At 40.7% G+C, this 23,125-nt stretch overlaps 1 protein-coding gene across 1 annotated transcript in view; it reads right to left on the bottom strand.

Annotated features, from left to right (window-relative positions):
* Positions 1-5,301, bottom strand: part of HNRNPLL (heterogeneous nuclear ribonucleoprotein L like) — a 38,887-nt gene extending 33,586 nt beyond the window's left edge. The window contains exon 1 of the mRNA XM_057743116.1: positions 4,797-5,301. Within this exon, the coding sequence (XP_057599099.1) occupies positions 4,797-4,985 (189 nt within the window). The 5' untranslated portion in view covers positions 4,986-5,301. The remainder of the gene's footprint in view (positions 1-4,796) is intronic.
* Positions 5,302-23,125: the final 17,824 nt, after the last annotated feature.

Here is a 23,125-nt window from a genome sequence, read left to right as displayed (position 1 = left end):
TTTCCAGATATTTAAGATCATCTCCCCTTTTACTTTGAACACTTCACAGATACTTCACATAGATCAGGGACAAATTAGTTTTAAGGGACAGCTGCAAATATTTTTTTAACTCACACTATACTTAAGAGTTAACTAGTACATGGTTTTTCTTTTTCTTTGTTTTGTTTTAATATTTATTTATTTATTTAGGCTGCACCAGATCTTAGTTACGGCATGCCGGCTTCTTAGTTGCGGCATGCGAACTCTTAGTTGCAGCATGCATGCAGGATCTAGTTCCCTGACCAGGGATCAAACTGGGGCCCCCTGCATTGGGAGCACAGAGTCTTACCCACTGGACCACCAGGGAAGTCCTGATCTTTTTTTAATTAAACAATCACATTTCCTTACTTGATCTTTTTCTTAATAGAGCAGATCAAAAACACGGGAAACCCTTTAATTTTCCTATCCAAAGTTTTAAGGTACATTTGATCACATAACAAAGATGAAAAAGAAGAGCCATAAGATTCAAATAACTTCTTAAAAAATAATCTTTATTTTTTTGCTCATGTGGTAGAAATCCTTTGGTTTTGCCTACCCAAACTCCTTCCCCCTTCTTCTGGTTGAACACAAAAACAAGCAAACAAAAACTCCTCAACCCCATATTATTCCACTGGTATTCTCAGTCACACAGTCGTAACTCCCCAACTTCAGAGGTAGTCCAGTGATTGGCTGTGGGTAGGGAGATATAAAAAATGGCTAGTGAGAGGGGATAGTTATGGACTCAGGGAGAGACCGTTCTCTTTATTTGCTAGCTGTAAGAATGTAAGAGAGCCTGGCTTTATCACTACATAGAGGAAACAGAGCTGAAACACGGAAAGGGACAGAATCTAGTCCCTGTGACATCATATAAATCCCTAGATCCTGCCATGCCTAAAACTAGTGCCACAACTTGGCATTCGTAGTTATACGGGCCAATAAATTCCCTCCCCCTGCCCCCTTTTTCTTTCATTTAAGCTCATCTGAGTTGGTGCTGTGCTGCAACTGCAAGCTTTGAAAGTTATATTCAATTTCATAGAGGGAAAATAAAGCACTAAATGATATAGACTCACGGATTTTTAGATATGGATTTTTTTTTTAACTATTATATCCCCATCACCAAGAACAGCACCTAGCACATGATAGGGCTCAAGTATTATTCTTTAATGAGCTAAGAGATCACAGTGGTCATCTAATCCAACCATCTCATGTGATAGGTAGCAAGTTGAGTTCCAAAGAGGTTAAGTCACAAAGCATGTTGGTAGCAGAGCCAAGACACCTGCTTTGGTTGGGCTTATGGCTCTATTAACAGCACTTTTCACTATATGTACTAACATGAAGAAACAGTCACTTGTTAAAACCAAAAGATAGTAAAACCCACTACTTTTCATTTACTTCCCAAAACTAAGCCTAAAATTCTCACCCTATTGCAGCAGTTTAGCTAAATAAGACACAGGACATTACGGCTACAGAAGCCTCAAGGCTCCAGCACGTACCTCCAAGGTACACACCCTTCAACTTTTTTATTCTCCAGAGTGTAGTTACTATGCTCACTGTCACAGTCTCTAAACTCTTCCTGTGGGAGCTAAGCTAACAAAGTGACTTCATCCCATCTCCCATTCTATATTCATCCCAATAAGCCATCATAATAGTCCTATCACCACTGTAATTTATACTAAAGTTTAACAGTACATCTTAAATTCAAACTAGATTCTCTATATAATGCATATTCCTTTGTTTGGAAATCCCAGGATCCACATTTTTTATCTTGGCACTTTGCCGTCTTACAAGTCTATTTATTTAAAGTTGAGAAATGAATTTTCACCTCACCAGCAATCACTTTAACAATCTTTGATTTGCCTGTTTAGTCAATAGCAGAATAGAGTAAAAGAAAAACTTAAAAGTCGCTAAAATGATTAGTACTCCATAAATTTTTATTGATACCAATCTTTATAAAAGCAGTTTTTTTTCCTAAGGATTGAGGAACTGAATTATCCCAATTCAATTCCTCAATTGGTTTTGCCAACTGAAGTGCTAATATTTAGAAGCCAACTGCTTTCTTAAAAGTAAGCAGATGCAGAAACTTACTATTAACATGATCTTGAAGGTCATGCCCGCTGTATTTAAGAACACAATTCACTCCACAAGAATAAAGTAATTGTATAATACATAGCATGCAACTCCATAATTAAGCTTTGTTCAAAATACAGCCCAAGGAATATGAAACACTCTGGGAGTTTCTGCTCTTCAAAGTTAGCACCAGAAGACACAAATTTGAAGAGTGCCTTCTCATATCCAAACTACAAAATCATTTCTCTTTCACCTTAAAACATCATTCCCAATGATCAATTCATCTTTAAATCAGGAGCATTTGTAGAAACAGTTTTTCTTAAATACATTCTTCTTTAAATCTAGTTATTATTAAAGAACTCACAGAAACTTATGAAAAGCCAAATAATGTAAATCACTGAAGTCTTACTGTACACTTTTACAAACTTCCAACCAGCATTGAAAAGATTACCTATCATTGTACTTAATCTGCATTTTCTTAAACAGTTTGCACAAAGGGACTGGGCTGAAGTCAAGTCAAACCCTTTTCAGTTAGATGAATTACCCTATTTCTGGATGATGACGCGTTACAGTAAACTTCTATTCAGGGCATTCCTGTCCTAGTAAAATTTTATTATGTACAGGTTTTGATAGTTGCAATGATTTTAAAATAGTACCCAAAATGACATGAAGAAAAATGTTTAAAAACGGGAAAAATAATCATTAGATTCCAAAGAGCACTATTAGTTCTACTGTTAAATAAAAGCAATTCACCCTCTTCTAAGAAACAACAGCAATAACAAACAAAATTTGAATTTATAACTTAATCTGCATACATTAGCTCCTGCCTGCATAATTTAAAAACTTTCACATTTTACAGAGTAAGAGAACTTGGAACAGTAGTTAACTGACTTTCCCAAGGTCACACAGATTGTATGCTAGTTAAGACTCCTTACTTTCCCCAAGATCTGCCCAGTGCTATTTCCATTGCTAGATACAATTCACTCTGGATGTATTATTTATATATTATTTTCTTCCCAACATCCAAAATAATACTATTGGCTTAATACTTAACGTTTTCAAAAACAATTTTTATAAACTGGTTAAAATATCTTTCCAAGACACTTATCGGAAAGACATTTCATGCTGCTGCATAAAAACTCAAGCAAGATTTTTGGCAAAAGAAATACACTGATCCAATGCATCTAAACATCAGTTATAATACTCTAATATTCCTGTTTTCAACTTCCACAGTGGAGTTGGCTTTGAACTGAAACTTCCTAAGAAATGCACTTTATTCACACTTTCAAGTTACATTTTGAATATTTCAAATAGCCAGGTACATAAGTCGAAAGCAATATCCAGCCATAAGAAAACTATTTTGGGAATTCTCTGGCGGTCCAGAGGTTAGGGCTCCGTGCTTCCACTGCAGAGGGCACGGGTTCCATCCCTGGTCGGGGAACTAAGATTCTGCATGCCAGAGAGGTGCGGCCAAAAAAAAATCACAAATAAAAATAAAATTTCACTTAAAAAACACTATTTTAGAGGAAGAAAAAGTCATTTCTTTAGTGTGTTGTAACATTATGGTATGTGTAAACTCTAACATCGAGGATTACTGTCCAGAATTTTTTACATTAAAATGCAAACAAGAGCTAAAAGACTTCTAACTTGCCTCTTATTAAAGATGAAAAACATTTTAATCTAGTATTAGAATATATGTGTAGTTTCGTAAATTTTTAAAAAAAAAATCACAGAGTGTGTTAAATGTTTAAAGAACATCTAAGTCATTAAAGACAGCTTGAGTGCACCAAAAAGGGCAAAAACGTTTCCTTTGCTTTGTTTCCTTAAAGTCTCCATCCAGCTGAAGCTGAGTTATCACTTGCTGTGGATAGAACGATTTTCACATTCCTTCTGCCTCCATCTCAGCTTTTTGATGAGAGAAACAAGAATCTAGGAACGTGTGTTTGATGCAGTCCTGAGTTCAGTCCTTTTTGTGAAACGAATGGGGACAGACTGCCCACGAAGAACTGAGGTGATTTTAAGATTCGTCTTACTTGGAAGTAGAGGTGTGCGAACACCTGCCAACATATTTTATTTTTACCCGAAGAGCTAAACACGGTACTGAGCAATAATCAGGAGGCTGGGGAGCAAAGCATGCGTGCCAAGGCCTGCCATGAGTAAAAATTTTTAAATTAAACCTTCAGGGGAACTGGGCTGTGAGCCCCAGGGCATAATGTGTCACTCAGCGGCGGCTCTCCTCCGGACCTAGGCGAAGAGAGCCCTGGGCGGAACCAACGCCACCATCCTGGGATTGGGACAAGCGCGCGGATGCTGCGGGCAGGAGGCTACACGGAGCTGGTCGTCCGACGGCGGCCAGCCGCCCGAGCAGTTAAAACTAACAAAGGGCTAATCGTGCACCAGAGCCCCCCGGAGCGGAAGCAACGCCTCCCCGCCGCCCCCGCCCCGCGACCCTCCCCAAGTTCAGGGCCGGCAGTGGACTCGCGGCGGGGCCTGCGGCCAGGCCAGGGCCGGGATCGCGATCGGGATGCTGGAAACAGGTAGGGTGAAGAATAAAAGCCCCAAAGACAAGAGTCGGCGCTTCCCGACCCGGTCCAGCGCTGCAAAAAGGGAAAACGAGGCGGGCGGGAGGCCCCGAGGCCGAGTCCCCGCCTCGGGGCCCTGCTTCCCGGGGAGCCGCCAGGCACAGCGGTCGGGGCGCCGCGCTTTGTTACCGGCTGTGAGAAGCTCCGGCCGCCGCCGCCGCCATCGCCCCCGCCCCGGGGCGTCGCTTCCCGGCGGTTCTCGCCTTCCTCCGCCGAGTAGTCGATCTCCCCCTCCTCGGTCTTGAGGCGCTTGGCCTGGCTCTCGTACTCTCTGTCCTCCTCGTACGTCTCCCTGGGGGAGGATGAGGAGGAGGACATGGCGGCGGCCGGAGGGACCGGCCGGCAGGCGGGTGGGGGTGGCGGCGGGGCGCGGGCCTCGGACGCCGCTGGCCAGTCCCGGCCGCGGGCAGCGCCTCTTCAGCGAAGGTCTACGCCGCCGGGCCGTCCGCGGGGGCCGCGCGCCCAGGAGCCGGGTGTGTGCGGAGAGCAGGCGGGATGAGGAGGGCGCCCCGGGAGGAGGCTCCGGAGCGGCCGCTCCCCTTAATCACGGAGCCAACATTCAGCCTTTCCCTCCTCCTCCGTCTCCGCTCCCAGCCCGGGGGAGCGAATCTAAGGATGGGGACGCGACCGTGGCTTCCGGTCTTCCCTCCTCCCCTAATCCACTCCTCGCCGCCCTGGCGGAGCCTCCACCCCCGCCGAGCCTCCACCCCCGCCTTCGCGGCCGCCACGCCAGATCGAATCCCAGCCGCAGCCCGCGGGAAGCGCCCCCCAAGCCCAGGCCTCGCTCCCTATTGGCAGAGGGAAAAGTCGACCAGGCTTCCCATTGGCTGTAAGGGCTGTTCGTCAAAAGCCGCCCACGGTCCGGCCTCGCCCCACTCCCTGCGCCTTGTGAACTCGCCGTTGGCTAGCGAGTCCCGACCGCGCAACGCCCGCGGCTCGCCGCCCCGGAGCCGTTGCTACACCGTGGCCGTTAGCGCTGTTGGGCCAACCCGAGGTGAGGCGTGGAGTGAACCCCGGCGGACGAGGAGGCTTGCAGTGGGGCCAGGACTGCGGGTGTTAACCGCCCTCCCGCTAATCTAAATGCTTTTATTACTCCTCTTCAAAAGAGAAAATCCCTGCAGATAACACCTCACAGCCCTAAAACTACAGGGGGTGAGGGGAGAAAAGGGCTTAGGCTCGTGAAAGGAGCCTTCTCCCTATGTTCTGGGCGAAATCTGATACAAGTGCATGGACTCTCTCCCCACCCCTGAGTAGATATTCGAGAACAGTCAACATTTCCTGAGGTGCGAGTCCCAAGAAGACGCTCCACACGGGCGACTGGCCGATTGCCCAGTACTCATGGGTCTTCTGGACCCTTCTTTCCTGTGCCAAGTCCCTGCTCCCATTATATGTATCTTAAACCTCCCATACGAAGTTTCATCCTTCATCCCAACGCTTTCCTCTCTAGGCGATCTATTTCACATTATTTTCGAAAGATACGAAAGCCTATCAAAAGTACTTTTGTCCTTTGGACCACACGCAGCTCATTTCCTCTGTGGAGCCCTGAGGCCTCCACAAGCTTCTAGTTGCTGCTTTCTGCAACAGGACCCTTTATAGCTACCTATTAGGATGTTCTGTTCTAAAGACTAGAAGCGCTTGGAGACAGGAACTGTGCCCTTTTCATCTTTGCAAACCCAGTTCCTGTACAGTCCCCGGCGCAAGTTCCATGCTCAACAAGGCTGAATGAGTGGGCCTTGGGAAATAAAGATCCAGTGTCCTTCAGGAGAGGAACTGGCAGGTGTCACAGCAACCCAACTGCCCTCTGGACTGTAACCCTTGGAGGATTGCCTAGGATCAAGAGTCACTTAAGTGTTACCGACGTCCTTCTCTCTCGGATGCATCCCTAAATGCGGCTCTTCCTTTTTCAGCGGTGTGGATTGTTTCCTCCCCGGCCTGTTCTCTCTTCTTTCCAAAGTTATTTCTTCCCCCCCAAAAGCTATTTTTGTTTATTGCTGACAGTGCTTTAACCTACAGTGTTTTGTACTTTATAATTTATACTGCCTGTCATTTTGGAATCCAATTGCAGGCTTTTTCACAACACCGTGCAACTATAATCAAATCCGTGCATGCCTGCAGGTGTACACTGACAAAATAGAACTAAAAAACAATTCGAATTCAATTTTTTAAATTATGATAAAATGGAAGTAGACAGAAGTATCAAAGAGGGAGCTGCAGAGCTGGGTGCAGATGAGGAAATGTTGGCAGAGCACTGGGAACAGTGAGCAGAGCTGAACAGCCTTGTTCAAACTTTCCAGATAATTTGTGTGATGGTGAAAATATTGAAATTCTCAAAGCCTGCATCCAACCTAGGAATTATACCAGGTTAAAATGCAGCTCTTGGGACATCCCTAGTGGCACAGTGGTTAAGACTCTGAGCTCCCAATGCAGTGGGCCCAGGTTCAATCCCTGGTCAGGGAACTAGATCCCACGTGCATGCAGCAACTAGGAGTTCAAATGCCACAGCTAAGGAGCCCACATGCCGCAACTAGGGAGACCTTGAGCTGCCACTAAACAACTGGGAAACCCACCTGCCACAGCTAAGATCTGGCACAACCAAATAAGTAAATAAATAAATGCTTTTTTAAAAATTGCAGCTCTCACACCAATCAATTGGTAAGGAAACCCAGCCTTGCTGAACCTTGCTACTATACTCAGCGTTTACTTCACTAACAGTAGGTTAGAGTCAATATGCCCTAATATTAAACTTAATTGTTTTTTCAAACAGCTCAAATCAAACTGTTAATTTAAAAGACTAAGAAGAAAAACTCAGAAAGCATGTTTAAAAGGCATAGGTTACAGACTTCCCCTGGCGATGCAGTGGTTAAGAATCGGCCTGCCAAGGCAGGGGACATGAGTTTGATTCCCTGGTCCAGGAAGATCCCACATGCTGCAGAGCAACTAAGCCCTAAGCCCTCGAGCCACAACTACTGAGCCCTTGTGCCACAACTACTGAAGCCCACGCACCTAGAGCCGGTGCTCCCCAACAAGAGAGGCCCGTGCGCAACAACGAAGATCCAATGCAGCCAAGAAATGAATAAATATTTAAAATAACAAAATAAATATTAAAAATAAAGACATAGGTTAGTACATTGACTGTGAGTGAACTTTGAGCTTATTGCAGATGAGTTGTTCAGTGACAGTAAGTTCTTAGATATGGGAAAGGCTAACTAGTTCATCACTAAAACATGAAAAGAGCTAAATAAGGAGGGTATAAATTATATCCTGCATGATTTAACTTAGATGAGATAAAGAAATTATACACTTCCCAGTTAGCCAGAAATGCCTTTAAAACTCAGAAACAGCTCCTAAAGGCATGCAAATAATCAGTTATTTAACTCAACCTGGAATCTCTTTTGCACTACTGTACATCCACCCTCAGGCCTTTGGCAAATTGTCTGAATGCTTGATTGGACTAGCTGCTGTTGATTGGGGTAGGCAGCAGCCATGAATTTCCACTGACACAACTCAAAGGGGACTTGGAGGTTATACTAGAGAGAGAGGTCCAGGGAATGTCTGGGGAAACTGATAGTCAAGGTCGTTTATAATCTAGCCCTAAATTGTCCTTTAGTTTGTCTTTTTGTTTTTTGGTTTTTTTTAATTTTTCAGCTCTTTTACAGTATTGGCCGTACACAGCTTAATACTTGGACACGTGTTTTTTGTTTTGTTTTTAAATATTTATTTATTTATTTATTTATTTATGGTTGCATCAGGTTTTAGTTATGGTGTACGGGCTTCTCTCTAGTTGTGGCCTGCGGGCTCCAGAGCACATGGGCTTAGTTGAACCAGGGCATATGGGATCTTAGTTCCCCAACCAGGGGTGGAACTCTTGTGCCCTGCATTGGAAGGCGGATTCTTAACCGCTGGACCACCAGGGCAGTTTAGTTTTAAATCTCATTGCTGACCTATGTAAAGTAATTTATAAGACATTGTGCTGGGCAGTGAAGAGACTAGAAAATTATATGAGCTGATTTCTGTCTTCTCAAAGCTTACAATGAAGTTGCGGAAACAAGGCACATACCCAAGAGAGGCTACAAAATACATCTAACATACACGTAACGACAGCAACCACTTACACAATGTGCCAGGCACTGTGCTAACCACTACGAGGATCATGTCAATGAATTCTGACAGAAGCCCCCTAACAGAGGCGTCATTACTATGGCCATTGTACAATTAAAGCAAGTCTAAGAGAAATTGAGAGACCTGCCCTAGAGCCACAGTTAGTAAACTAGAGAGCCAGGACTGGAACCCAAGCATCTGATTCCAGAGCCAGTTAAGAAGAATGATGATTTAAGTATTGCGTTATTTACTGCCACGGACATGCAGATCAAATTTAGGGTCACTTATCATGATACTTATTTATTCACTAATTTCTACTAGGCCTTGTACAGCTGTAACTCTGGGAAGGCGTAAATAGATTATAACTATCAGTTTTTTCGTTGGTAAAATGAAATTCAATTCTCTTCCATAAGAAATTACAAATATAATCACCTCACACCAGTCAGAATGGCCATCATCACAAAATCTGGAAACCACAAATGTTGGAGAGGGTGTGGAGAAAAGGGAACTCTCCTGCACTGTTGGTGGGACTGTAAGTTGGTACAGCCTCTATGGAAAACAATTTGGAGGTTCCTTAAAAAACTACAAATAGAACTTCCATATGATCCAGTAATCCCACTCCTGGGCATATACCCAAAGAAAACCATAATCCCAAAAGAAACGTGTACCATAATGTTTATTGCAGCACTATTTACAATAGCCAGGACATGGAAGCAACCTAAATGCCCGTCAACAAATGAATGGATACAGAAGATGTGGCATATATATACAATGGAATATTACTCAGCTATAAAAAGGGATGAGATGGAGCTATATGTAGTGAGGTGGATAGAACTACAATCTGTCATACAGAGTGAAGTAAGTCAGAAAGAGAAGGACAAATATTGTATGCTAACTCACATATACGGAATCTAAAAATGGTACTGATGAACTCAGTGACAAGAACAAGGATGCAGATACAGAGAATGGACTGGAGAACTCGAGGTATGGGAGGGGGCGGGGGGTGAAGGGGAAACTGAGATGAAGCGAGAGAGTAGCACAGACATATATATACTACCAACTGTAAAATAGTCAGTGGGAAGTTGTTGTATAACAAAGGGAGTCCAACTCGAGGATGGAAGATGCCTTAGAGGACTGGGGCAGGGAGGGTGGGGGGGACTCGAGGTGGGGGGAGTCAAGGAAGGGAGGGAACACGGGGATATGTGTATAAAAACAGATGATTGAACCTGGTGTACCCCCTCCAAAAAAATAAAAAATTTAAAAAAATTAAAAATAAAAAAAAAAGAAAGAAATTACAAATATAACACCTGTTTTAGTGTTCATTTTAACTGTAACTTCTATAGACAAGGCCAGAAATCATAAGGAAATTCTCACCATTTTCTGATGGACATATTGTTTGAACAACTAGAGATGCAAATTATAAGATTTTCATACCCAAACTCAATTTCCAATATTGCTATTTCACTGAATACACAATACTTTTGTTTCCTGCCTCAGCTTCTGCAAAAATCAAATAAAACCTTCACCTTACTTGTGAGCAATATTTCCAAAGGATTGGAACCCTAGAGATATATTTTAATTGACACGTTTAACATGAAATCCAGCTTAAAACAAATTCCATTCAAAGGCGAATGAATTAGTTCCTGTGAAAGTTTGTCAAATCCAGAGTATACTATTTATGATGATACCACTTTCCTTGTTAGAGGTCACCAAGAACAAGCACTGTGGTGCTGTTACCCAAACTCGCCCCTTCAATTCAATCCACATTTGGTTAGTTATGGTGAAAAGAAGCCACCGTTACAGAAGGATGCACCCTGCCGGAAGTGCCTCAAGCACTATTAGCTCACTGTGTAGTCAAGTGTAACCACAATGGTATTCTCTTTCAGATGCTGTCATCAGGCACATCTGCTTTGGGGCTGGAGCTGCAACTGTGTTTGGCCTCTTCATAAAAATAATAATTTGTGACAAATCTGCAAACATAAATACATTGACCCTAGAAGGATATCTGGTATATGACCAGACAATGACAGGTAAAATTCATATTCTTGTTATCAATTATAGCCACTTACCCTTAGTCTTAGAAATAGTATTTAAATTATTTTCCCCTTTCTCTCTGACTCATGTGAATTGGTAGTGTTTAGACATCTTTAAAAATAATTGTAATCAATAAAAAGAGTAAAATCATAGCATCTGTCCACTGTTTAGAGTAAATAGAATTTATCAAGGTAAATTCATCTTGCATATGAAAATACAGGCAAAACAAAATTAAGCGGTAGCTGCTCACATTTAACAAAAAGCTATTACGTGCTACAGATCACTCCCAATTATAAGTGATTAATATCATGTAATACCTTTTTGTTAAGTATGAGCTCTCAATTCTTCTTTTCTTTTAAAATTTGAGTAAAAAAAAAAATATCTTGGATATGGACCACCCCACCCCCTCAAGGAAGTTTCCATGGTAAGCGAGTCTCTAATAACCTCATCCTTTCCTGATCTTTGATGTTGAGACCAGTATCAAAATGACAAGGAATGCTAACGATAACACATAATCTAGGGAGTGTTTGTTTGTTCGTTTGGGGTTTTTTGGCTGTGAGGCATGTGGGACCTTAGTTCCCAGACCAGGGTTCGAACTCTGAGCAGTGGAAGCTCAGAGTCTTAACCACTGGACCACCAGGGAAGTCCCTAAACTAGGTTTTTTAGACCTTAGTTTTTTTATCTTTGATGTCTTTAGCTTTCTTCGCCTGGCAATGTCTTTCATTCTAAACATGTCAGGGGACATCTTAATAAAACAGAACAGATTTTAAACAGAATTGTATAACTGTTTCTCTTGTTGCTATTTACTTTCCCAAACCATTGCAACACTTTCCCCACCCCCACCCCTAAGACCAGAAAATTAATAGGCCACTTTTATTTTAAGACAGAAGAAAAGGGTCTTGCCCATGCATGTTTTGTTTTTTTGTTTTCTGGAGTTTTTTTTGTAATCACAAGTCAGCCATTGGGTTTGGCCTAGACCTATGCTGTCCAACACAGTGGCCACTGGTCACACATGGCTATCTAAATTAATTTAAATTAAATAAAATCTAAAACTCAGTTTCTGAGTCACAGTAGCCACACTTGAGTGATTAATGGCCACGTGTACAATTGGCTGCTGCTTCAGACAGCGCTAGACTGAACTGTAACATGGGGGATGACTGTATCTCATTCATCTTGGTGCCTTCAAAACCTAAAACACTGCCTAGTACGTAGGAGGCACTAACCTGACACTTCTTGATCTAGATCAAGATTCTCTTTCTCATAGCTTAAGAAAAAGAAGCACATAAAATAAAGCAGTGAACTTTGCAAATTATGACTATGCAGGTCTGATCTATAATTTGATTTGCTCCTCACCCATATTTGAAACGAGATCATTCGTGAGATATAATTCTGTTTTTCAAAAAGCTAAACAAATATAGCTCATTTTGTACACTGAATGTACCAAAATGTATATTATTTAAATTTGTAAATCAACAATTGTATAAAATGTGAGGCGCACTTAATGAAAGATTTCCTAATGTGAATATTTTTCAAAAGTGAAAATTCCTTTCCCAAAGTGAATAGTCACTCTCTGATTTATCTTTAAGAACACCTTTATATGAAAATCAGAATTTGCACTGAATTGAGAATTAGGCAAACAAAAATAGTCGTCTTTAAAGATGTTATCATAAGCATCCAATGTTGAAAACTTTGTAGGATGAAGTCACTATTACTACTAATTATAAATAACCAGCACTGGGTAGCACTTTACTATGTACAAAGCAGTTTCACATACTTTGCCTCATTTGATTCTCACAGAAACCTTATGAGATAGGGCAGGTCCTTACTGCCTCCCTTTGTCAGATGAAGTTTGGGAAGACTAATCTTTTGTCTCTAAATTCCCATATCTTTTCATTATACCAGTGGGGACATATGAACTATACATGGTGATTAGATTGGAAATGGAGCTTTTAATTTTTCTGCTCTATTTGGCTGGAACTACTTTGCTGGAAATGTAATTTTTAAAGCTACAAATAATTTGTGTGAACTAAAACTATTGTTTTATATACCTGAATATATATATAATATATATCTTAACACTTGTTCAGAGAAGGCCATCAATAAATATTTGCTAAATAAATCAATTAAAAAATGAGAGGTCCTGAAGACAGATTGAGCAGACTGTATCAGTCAAAGTTTGGTTGCAGAGAACAGAACACATTCCTGATAGCTTTAGTTGGAAGTATTAATATACTTGAAGAGAATAATTGAGAATATAAGTGGAGCAATTCTCAAAACCGCACCTCAGAACTAAGATACAAAAAGAGCTGTGCTCTTCCTCATTGAGAAACTGACATCTTCAGAACTATGGCACCACAGCCTCTGTCTGGAAGCTACCAGAATTAAGAAGCTGCCACTTCCACAGCCAGCTCCAGAACCACACCATACCAACTGCCATCTGAAACCGGCAAAATGGATGCACCACCCATACTTCCTGATGTTCAAAAAGCTAATGACTGAACAACAACACCTCTGGTATCTCTGCTACAGAAGAAAAAATTGCCTCCAAAAGCTATGCCTATCAGAGAAACAGCCTTCTGAATCTTACGTGGTAGCGTTTGTGTGTTGAAACCTACATACTTCCCTAATAATAGCTGCAACAGAGTCTGGAGAATGTGATTTTTGGCTTACCAGCCCTCTGCCATACAGGAAGCATACTGGAAGCTTAAAGGAGGATGAAATGGCTGTTAGGTGCAAGCCTGTTTATGTTCCATACTCACCAAAAAAAAAAAAAAAAAAAAAAAAGAATGTTTGGTTTAAGTAGGCAACACATTTTATGCTGCACATTTATAGAATACTAAAATTTTGTGTGTGTATATATATATATATGTATATATATATATATATATATAAAGCTCCATGATGACAGAAAAGTTATAGGATCAAATCTCAGATCCCAGGCAGGCCATTTTAGTACAATTTCTTGCAAAGGAAAAAACATTTCAATGATCAGCTATTTTGCCTCCCATCTGTCTAGTAATATTACCCACTATTTTTTATATCAGTGCTCTCAAACTTTAATGTGCACATAAATCACCTGGGAATCTTATGATAATGTAGATTCTGATTCAGTAAATTGGAATAGAGCCTGTGATTCTGCATTTCTAACAAGCTTCCAGGTGATGCTGATGCTACTGATGTGAAGACCACATTTTTAAAAAATATTTATTTATTTATGTATTCATTCATTCATTGGCTGTGTTGGGTTTTCCTTGCAGGCTGTGTTTACCACACAGGCTTTCTCTAGTTGCGGCGAGTGGGGGCTACTCTGCATTGTGGTGCGCAGGCTTCTCATTGCCGTGGCTTCTCTTCTTGTGGAGCACGGGCTCTAGGCACATGGGCTTCAGTAGTTGTGGGACACAGGCTCAATAGTTGTGGCACACAGGCTTAGCTGCTCCTCAGCATGTGGGATCTTCCCGGAGCAGGGATCAAATCCATGTCCCCTGCATTAGCAGGTGGATTCTCAGCCACTGCGCCACCTAGGAAGTCCCGAAGACCACATTTTGAATAGCATTTTATAAGCCCTCTCCAACTAGGCTGCCCAATGAATCAAGTATGCTGAGATAATGATTCCCTTCAACCCTTGGAGCAGTTAGATTAGGCCAGGTGCAGGCAGAGCCTCCAGACCAGATGGCTCCAGCTTACATCAGTGTGCAATACAAATGTTAATGTTTTCTACCTGTGCTGTTATGTGGGAAGCATTTGAATAAATGTTTGAATAAGTATGTCCATTATTGAGTCTCGGTCAAGTACTGGCCAATATGTATTCTCTTTTTGGAATCTTTTATTAGTCACAGAAGCAACCTAAATGTCCATCAACAGATGAATGGATAAAAAAGATGTGGTACATATATACAATGGAATATTACTCAGCTGTAAAAAGGAATGAAACTGGAACATTTGTAGAAACATGGATGGATCTAGAGACTGTCATACAGAGCGAAGTGTGTCAGAAAGAGAAAAAGAAATATCATATATTAGCACATATATGCGGAATATAGAAAAATGGTACAAATCAACCCGTTTGCAAGGCAGAAATGGAGACACAAATGTAGAGAACAAACATATGGACACCAAGTGAGGAAAGTGGGGAGGGTTGGGGGGGAATGAACTGGGAGATTGGGATACCAAATTGTACACTCTAAATATATGCAGTTTATCGTCTGTTAACTGTATCTCAATAAAAGTTCTTTAAAAAAATTATTCTTTCAACAAATTGAGAACTAAAAATAGGAATAATCAACTTACATATCACCAAATCAACTCATAATAAATTTTTTTCTTTTTTTATTGAAGTATAGTTGATTTACATCTTGTAATAAAGATTTACAGTGAGAAAAGAAAGTACTAATACAGTGTGTTATCTCAGTCTGAAAGAAAAGTCTTAAGGTTACTTTAGCTGTTCTGTCAATGACACCAAAATGTCCATAGAAAGGGAGAAGAAAGTTAGTCTGCTTGATTGTTTCCATAGTGCAATGCTTTTTGCAGAAAAGAAGTGAAAGTTTACAAAAATGGTGTTTGGAAATGTTTCTACATAAATGACAATGTGTACATCTACAATTCAGACGTGTGTGTATGTGTGTGTGTGGATATATATATATATACATACATATATATATATGTTGGGGGAATGTTGTTTTTGGTTTTTGGTTTTGGGGTTGGTGTTTTGTTTTTTTTTTTTTTTGGTAAGGCAACTGTTCTACCTAATCAACTAGGTAAGGCAACTGTTCTACCTAATCAAATTGAGTTCTTTTCATAGGTGGTAACATTTCAGCCACTCCTTAAACCCCTTTTATAGCCACCATTTCTCAATCCTATCAACCAGCTGGAGGTGGAATACTAAGGGGGTAATTGTTCGGTGAGCAAAGAAGAGAATTTTGTAACCACAGCCTTACATGGAGAGCAGTCTTGTATGTACTATGGTATCGGGTTCTGAATGGTCATGGCACCTTGGGTATTATATGCCCAGGGAGGGAGGGCGAAGAAAGCTAAGATCACCAGAGATAAAGTTCACCTACTTCACAACTTTAAAAGATTAACTCTGCCAGGTGTTGCAGTGGAGAAGAAAGATTGGATTGCCAGTGACCTCTAGATTATCATGCCCCAGTCTTAGAGATTCAAATGTAGGAAAAAGAAGAATGGGTTAAAGAAGACACTCTAGAAATGAAATGGATTGAATCATCAAGTCTCTGTTGATTGCTACTTACTTTATCTCCTGGTATTATGGAGGATCTAGTTGTGACATGCCAGACTTCACAGTTCACTACTGGGACAGGTTCAGTGATTCATAATCAAGTTGATACCATTGCCACATTATGAAAGGATTCTTATTTATAGACACCCATAGCTACAAATTCAGTTCTCTTCTGCATTTTCAGCCAGGCCTACAGCCACCCAACTAAAGACTTTGTTTTCCAGGCTTCCTTGCAGCTAGGCATGGCCATATGAAAAAGTTCTTGCCAATGGAATATAAGTAGAAATAATAGTGCAACTTTAACCATTTGCTTAAAAAGAAATTGTTTGACTTCCATGACCTTTCTTTCCCTTCCTACATGTTGGAGTACAGATGTGCTGAGTTAGTTTCTACCATGCACAACACCAAAAGGGAAAGCAGAGCAGCAGGATTGAAGGCACCAGGTCCTGGGATGATTTTCATGGAGCAGTGCCGCCCCCATGTACTTCCAGACTGTTACACAAGAGAGGCAAACTTCTATTTTGCTTGTGTGCCTTATTTGGGGACCTGTTGTTTATGGCAGTCTCTAGCCTATATCTAGCATATCCATGTTAGGCCCTCCAGGGAGGGAAACTAGATTGCTGGAAATCCCAGTTTGAAAAAATACTTTATATATTCTTTTATACTTTTCAGCTTTTGTGCCATGTATATGTATTCCCTAGTTATTAAAAATTCATCAATCAATTCATTAATTTTTAATGCCTTTGTGTCCCTGTTAAACAAAAACCAATGTTATCTTGCTAGAGAGTGCTTTTTCATTCTGGTTGAGAGGAAGAGCCATGTGTTTGTTCCTAGACCTTTCATATCTTGGCTTCTCCCACCACCCTTAGCAGATATTTCTAACAGAGTCTGATAGCAAGAGCAACAATTCTTAAATCATTAAGTATAATGATAACTATAAGAACCAGTCACAACATGAATGCTAATGGTTTTATCGGAACATGATAGCTTTCTATGCTATCATCTGCCCCAATAAAGTCAGTCACATTCAGTTAGTCACTTCATGTGTTACTACTCCTACCCCTCTCTGTCCATTCAACAAATGTTTATAATGAACATTTTCAACCTTATGCCGTGGTGAGCACTAAAGATACAAAGATGAATAAGACACAGTTGCAACTCTCTGGGTCCATGTCAGTATATATATTTTTTTCTTTTTTTCTTTTGACCTCTTCAAGACTTGCGGGATCTTAATTCCCCAACCAGGGATCGAACCCATGCCCTCTGCAGTGGGAGCACACAGTCTTAATACTGGACTTCCAGGGAAGTCCCAGTACTTATATTTTTAAAAAGGCTAAGGCGTATGGTTACCATTCCTGCCCCCCAAAGAGGCTTAAGCGAGATTTCAGAAAATAGTGGGGAACATAAAAATGGGTAAAGAGGTATCCTCTGCTCCTGAAATCACATTGCCTAATCAAAAAGCTAAAACTGTCAGATATAATCCTCCCCCAGCACCATTACTTCCCACTTACAAAATTATAGCATTAGAAACTGTAATTAAAGGCAAACTTTAATTCTCTTTAATAAGCTATTAATAATGAATTGTTTTACCAAAGTTAATGTTTATAAGGTCCCTATACCAAGTTTGAGCCATAAAATAATAGCATTTATCAAAGTAATTTTATTCATGAGAATTTAAGTTTAATCCAAACTGATTTAGAAGCTATATATATGATGTTCATAACATTATCTATATCTGAGAATGGGGAAATCATTAGATAAATTATGATTGTAAAATAGATTAAGTAAGGGATAATTATAAGAATCTTGTTACAAAAAATGATTATTTAACAAAGTTTTAAAAAGCATAATACAATGTGTGTGTGTGTGTATATGAGGGTTTCTTAATCTTGGCACTGTTGACATGTTGACATTTTGGATTGGATAATTCTTTTTTTGTGAGGGGACTATACATTGTAGTACGTTTAGCAGCATTCTTGAATTCTACTCACAGGATGCCAGTAGTGCACTCCTGCCCCTAGTAGGGACAATCAAAAATGTCTCCAGACATTTTCAACTGTCCTGGGAGGGGAGTAGGGATCACCCCTGGTTGAGAATCATTATTAGATGAATTGCATGTAGAGTGTATATTGTGTGGTCACAGTTATATAAAATATATGCACATATAGACAAAGCTGGAAGGAAATTTGGGACTATTTTAAAGGCTTTTTTTCCTTTTTTGGCCTCTCTGTGTGGCATGCAGGATCTTAGTTCCCCAACCAGGGATAGAACCCACGCCCCCTGCAGTAGACGCGCGGAGCCCTAACCACTGGACCACCAGGGAATTCCTGAAAGGCATTTTTAATAAGATGATGAAGTTTTTGAAGCTTTTAAACATTCTCTTTACTATTTTTGAAATAAAAATATTAAGAGGGTTAAAATAAAATTAAGTACCATTGTGATTCACAAACTTCTAAGGAGTTTTAATCTTTAAAGATTATTATACATTTCATTAATTAGAGATAGTTTTAATCTCCCCACTATAAGCATATCATCAAAAGAAACTTTATTTAGATGGTTACAAAATCATTTTTTAAAAACCCAGAAAGCCAAATTGATGTGTGATTCAGATGAGGAAGAAGGAAAAAGAATGACTCACTAATACTGGATGTGATTCTGATTCTGCAGAATGCTTCTTGGACTTACCCCGCATTCAGAATTGCCACTGCTTTCAAAGGCAGGAAACGTCACACAAGAAAAGAGTGAATTCAGAATTATTTCATCACCAATCGCCATCACTGGATTTGAGTAAGAACTTCATGTATGTTTGGCTTCAATGGGAAAGTTACTGAAAACATTTTGACATTGCCTAATTTTGTAAAAAGGTATTGGGGATTACATCATCTAACATTTGCACAGTACTTTACAGCGTTAAGTAAAGTACTTACTTATTTTACAGTACTCATTTAATGGAAGTGAGCACAAGAAATAGAACTTCAGTTATGAACATATGCTGAGTAACACGGTTAGTATAGAATATAGAACAAAGAGTGTAGGCTACTCTCCCACTGTAGGATTAGGAAAGAATAAAACCATTGTCAACATTTATATAGCCATTCTATTTCCTTCTCCATTAGTACAGATGATTAAAAACTATTTTTGAAAGTCTCAATGACATTATTCTGAAAAGCAATCTATCTGAGAAGCAGGTGATGCAGTGGACCTATGCTTTGGCATAGAGGTCGATGATTGGTATTCACCCTCTCCTGTTCTGGGGCATATATTTGAATCTGTAAACAAGCACAGGGGTGTTGACACTGAGAGAGTTATGCCTGGAGGCTTGGGGGGTTTGAAAGCTGAAGAAGAAAGGAAAAGAGAACAAGAATCGAGAAAGAGTAGAGTGGAAGGCATGGCCTTTCACCCCTCCACCTTTACTCCACCCTGAGCCACTAGGTCCTGTGGACTTTCTAGGTCCCTCAAAGACGTGCCTGAATCCAAAACTGAAGAAACTTTCTCATGATATTTTGTCAGACTGGGCATATGCAGTACTCTTTTAAGACCCAAGTAATAAAGAATAGAGTGGGCTGGGGGCATCGTCTTCATTTCTGAATGGATGGAGAAAGCAAGTACAGCAAGTGCTGTGTAGAATTCAGCAACAGAAAAACAATTCTACCTGGTGGGTCAAAGCAACAGGGTTGGTGCCTCCTTCAAACAGATTTTGGACAAGGGACTTCCGCCAGGAGATTGGACCACCACAAGAACATGAGCAGGTTTGTTCCTAAGCGCATGCAAGAAACCCACTCACAGCTCCCGAGTTAACTGGTGAAGATTTTGTGAGGGGAAGTTGTTGAAGTCTTTTAGGTGGGCATGTATTGTTGATGTGACTCTTTTGGTTCCCACGGGCTAACTAGATGGGAGAACATTCAGACTGTATATGATTTACAAAAAATACCTTGCCAGTTCCCAGTTTTATATTTCCTAGGTATTCCTCACTTTATAAAATAGTTATTTCAGAAAAGTTGACTATCTTCTGATGGGTAAAACTCTATTTTCTCATAGATAGCCATTTTTAGGTATAATTTACATACACAGAACCTGTATATCCTTTTCCAGTCAGGAAAAAGAATTGGATTAAAAATTTGATAAAGAAGAGCATTGAGATGAAGGCTAGGTTGGAGAGGACTGGGCATTGACACGCAAATAGGGGCACATCTTCTACTCTTAGAATTATTCTTCTGCTGTTAGCCACTGCCATAGTCTCCATGTTCACAGCTACCAATTTTTTAAGCTCATATTTATGAAGCCTAAAAAATGAGGCTGTAATAGCATAATTTCTGCAGGTACTATGATCATCACACTAAGTTAAAAAAATTTTTTTTAAATATTTATTTATTTGGCTATATTGGGTCTTTGTTGCTGCATGCGGGCTTTCTGTAGTTGCAGCAAGTAGGGGCTTCTCATTGTTGTGGTGCATGGGTTTCTCAATGCGTTGTCTTGCTGCGGAGCACGGGCTCTAGGAGCGAGAGCTACAGTAGTTGCAGTGCGTGGGCTCAGTAGTTGTGGCTCACGGGCTTAGTTGCTCCACAGCACGTGGGATTTTTTCCGGCCCAGGGATCGAACCTGCGTCCCCTGCATTGGCAGGCAGATTCTTAACCACTGAGCCACCAGGGAAGTCCCTAAGTTAAAATTTACTTAATATTACTTAGAACAAGTTAATTCCATGTTTATTCTAAAAGCTTAGACTGTTTTATATCAAATGATGTAATCTCTGTTAGGGACCACACTGGCTAGCATACAGATATGAGTCTACTCCATCAAATGAATCAAAGGAACCTCTAATGGACATCTCTTGTTTTCAACAGTATGGTTCCTCCCCCTTATAACAGAGCTCTTCTTTCCTGTAAGGAACTCCATCCAGAGAGTTGGGCCTGAACTCTCACTCAGGACCACATGAGCGTCATCACAAGGGTGCACAAGTGGCCAGACCAGGCCAACCAGAGTTCCCCGCTTCCTTAGTGTTATTGCTTGTTTCAGGTATGTACAGGTGACCTAACAGAACATATCAGAATCACCTTCAGGAGTTTTCTCTCAGAGCTATTGGGAAAGGCTGCTCTTTTTGCTGAATTTGCTAAGCTAGAAGCATAAGCATTTGGGACTTCAGAAACCCAGAATGAAACTGCAAGAAACAAGCAGAGCTAGGAGAAAGGAAAACAGCCCTGATGAGCCCTGCATCCAGTTATATCTAACTCCTTTTATTTCCATGTTTTTCTCCTACCATCTGCTCTGGAAATGTAGGCTCAATTGCTCCAGTCCCAGACTAATTTACTCAGCTCACTAGGAGTAAAAACCCCCACTATTTCCCAGTCCTGGATTCCTAGGGTTTCCTTCAGGCATTGGTGCCAGTGAAACAATTGCTGAGACAATAAGAACGTGCAAGCACATGATTCGTTGTCTTCATTAAAAGTCTGGGAGACCAAAGTCAGGGAGAATGATAACAGGTTGGAAGTACCGAGATGCTCTCTCAAGCCCACACGGTCTAGATAATCCTTTCTACAAACAAGTTATTTTCCTTATGATATTACTTTTTTATCTGTAGTCAAATCAGTTCCAAAACTCATTACTAAATAGTCCCCCAAGGTTCAGTTAGCTAGACTACCTATGACTTTGCCCCTATTAGTTATTTACTTCATTTGCATGTGATCCTTGTCATTATCATAAAGAGGATGTTCTGTTGCCAGAATAACTGTGGGGAAAGAGCATACATATCACAATTGAATGAAGCTTGAACCACACCAGATTCAGTTTCCACTGTGTTCTTCACTGCCCTTGCTTTCGTGTTCACAAAAATATAGGCATTCTGCAGTTCCTACTCATTTCTCTTCTTGTTTTGTCCCCCTCCAAAACTTCTAGCTGACATGTTCACTTTGTCCTGAATTTATTAATTTAACTTATTTTACTTATACTAATTAATGTAGATAGCTTGTGTTCCTCCTACATAATAGATTATTTACCTGAATTTCTCTTTTAGACCAAAATTGTTCATTCAACCCCCCGAACCCCCCAACTTGCATGAGCCAATCAGTTCTTCTTTTCCTTGAGCCTGTTTGCACTGAGTTTCTTTTGCTAAAAACTGACTCAAGCTCCTGCCACAATCTGCTCAACTATTAAACCTTTCACAGGGGTTTTGGTTCCTATAGCCGATTATTGGGATGCTTACTACCTTAATTCCTGGGATTCAAAATCAAGTTAACCAGAGAAAGGAAGAAAGACATGGCAGAGTGACCACATGTCTGATCCTCCCTTCAAGCACAAATAAAATAACAGTAAAGGAATACACAGTAAAAAGGCACTACCCCCAACAACAAGTTGGAGAGGAAATAGAAGCAAAGAATATGCAACAAACTTAAGGAAGATGGAAAGTGAATGAAGTAGTAACTAACTTAATAAAACAGAGGAAGTTGAAATCTAAGCATCTCAGAGGGAAATTCCAATGAATGAGCTAGAAACTGAAAGTCTCAACGTTTGGAGGCAGCAAGAACCACAGAAGGTACGAGTGAAGGTATGACTCTAAAATTAGTGGGATTTGTGGACTATACGTGTGGAAAATGGTTGGACCTCTAGTCCTAGGTCTGCTTCCAACTCTAAGCAGCCAGATAAGTATTCCCCCCTCTACTCACCACTGCACAGGAGAATGGAAGTTCATACTCTGGAGAGATTAACCCAAAAGGCTCTGGACTTGGAGACTAAGCCACACACACGGCAAGGACAAGTCATAGAGCTGAAAACTGGTATATCATGTAAGAAGCTGTATACTGAACTATGGAAGCCCCAGGCAAGTCCCTGCTCCCAGAATGCCAGCAACGAAGCATATACCTAGCCCCTACCCTTGCCCAATCAGAGATTTTCCTCTAGAGAAACTAGACAGTCCCAAAGAAGAGACTTTCAGACACTAGCAGTAGAGGATCCCCCAATAATAAGGCTAGTTCTCTACCCAAGCATCCTACAGCAAAGTCTTTCAGGCAACAAATCTTTTCATGTACCCAGAGCTTCCAAAGAACTTTTTTATGAGTCAGTCCTAAAAATGAATGGCCAGCCAAGGAATCCATACATTTGA

The sequence above is a fragment of the Hippopotamus amphibius genome, chromosome 7, assembly GCF_030028045.1.
Source record: "Hippopotamus amphibius kiboko isolate mHipAmp2 chromosome 7, mHipAmp2.hap2, whole genome shotgun sequence".
Lineage (NCBI taxonomy): Eukaryota > Metazoa > Chordata > Mammalia > Artiodactyla > Hippopotamidae > Hippopotamus > Hippopotamus amphibius.
The sequence above is the reverse complement of the archived record's forward strand: the minus strand, read 5'-3'. Positions and strand labels throughout refer to the sequence as shown.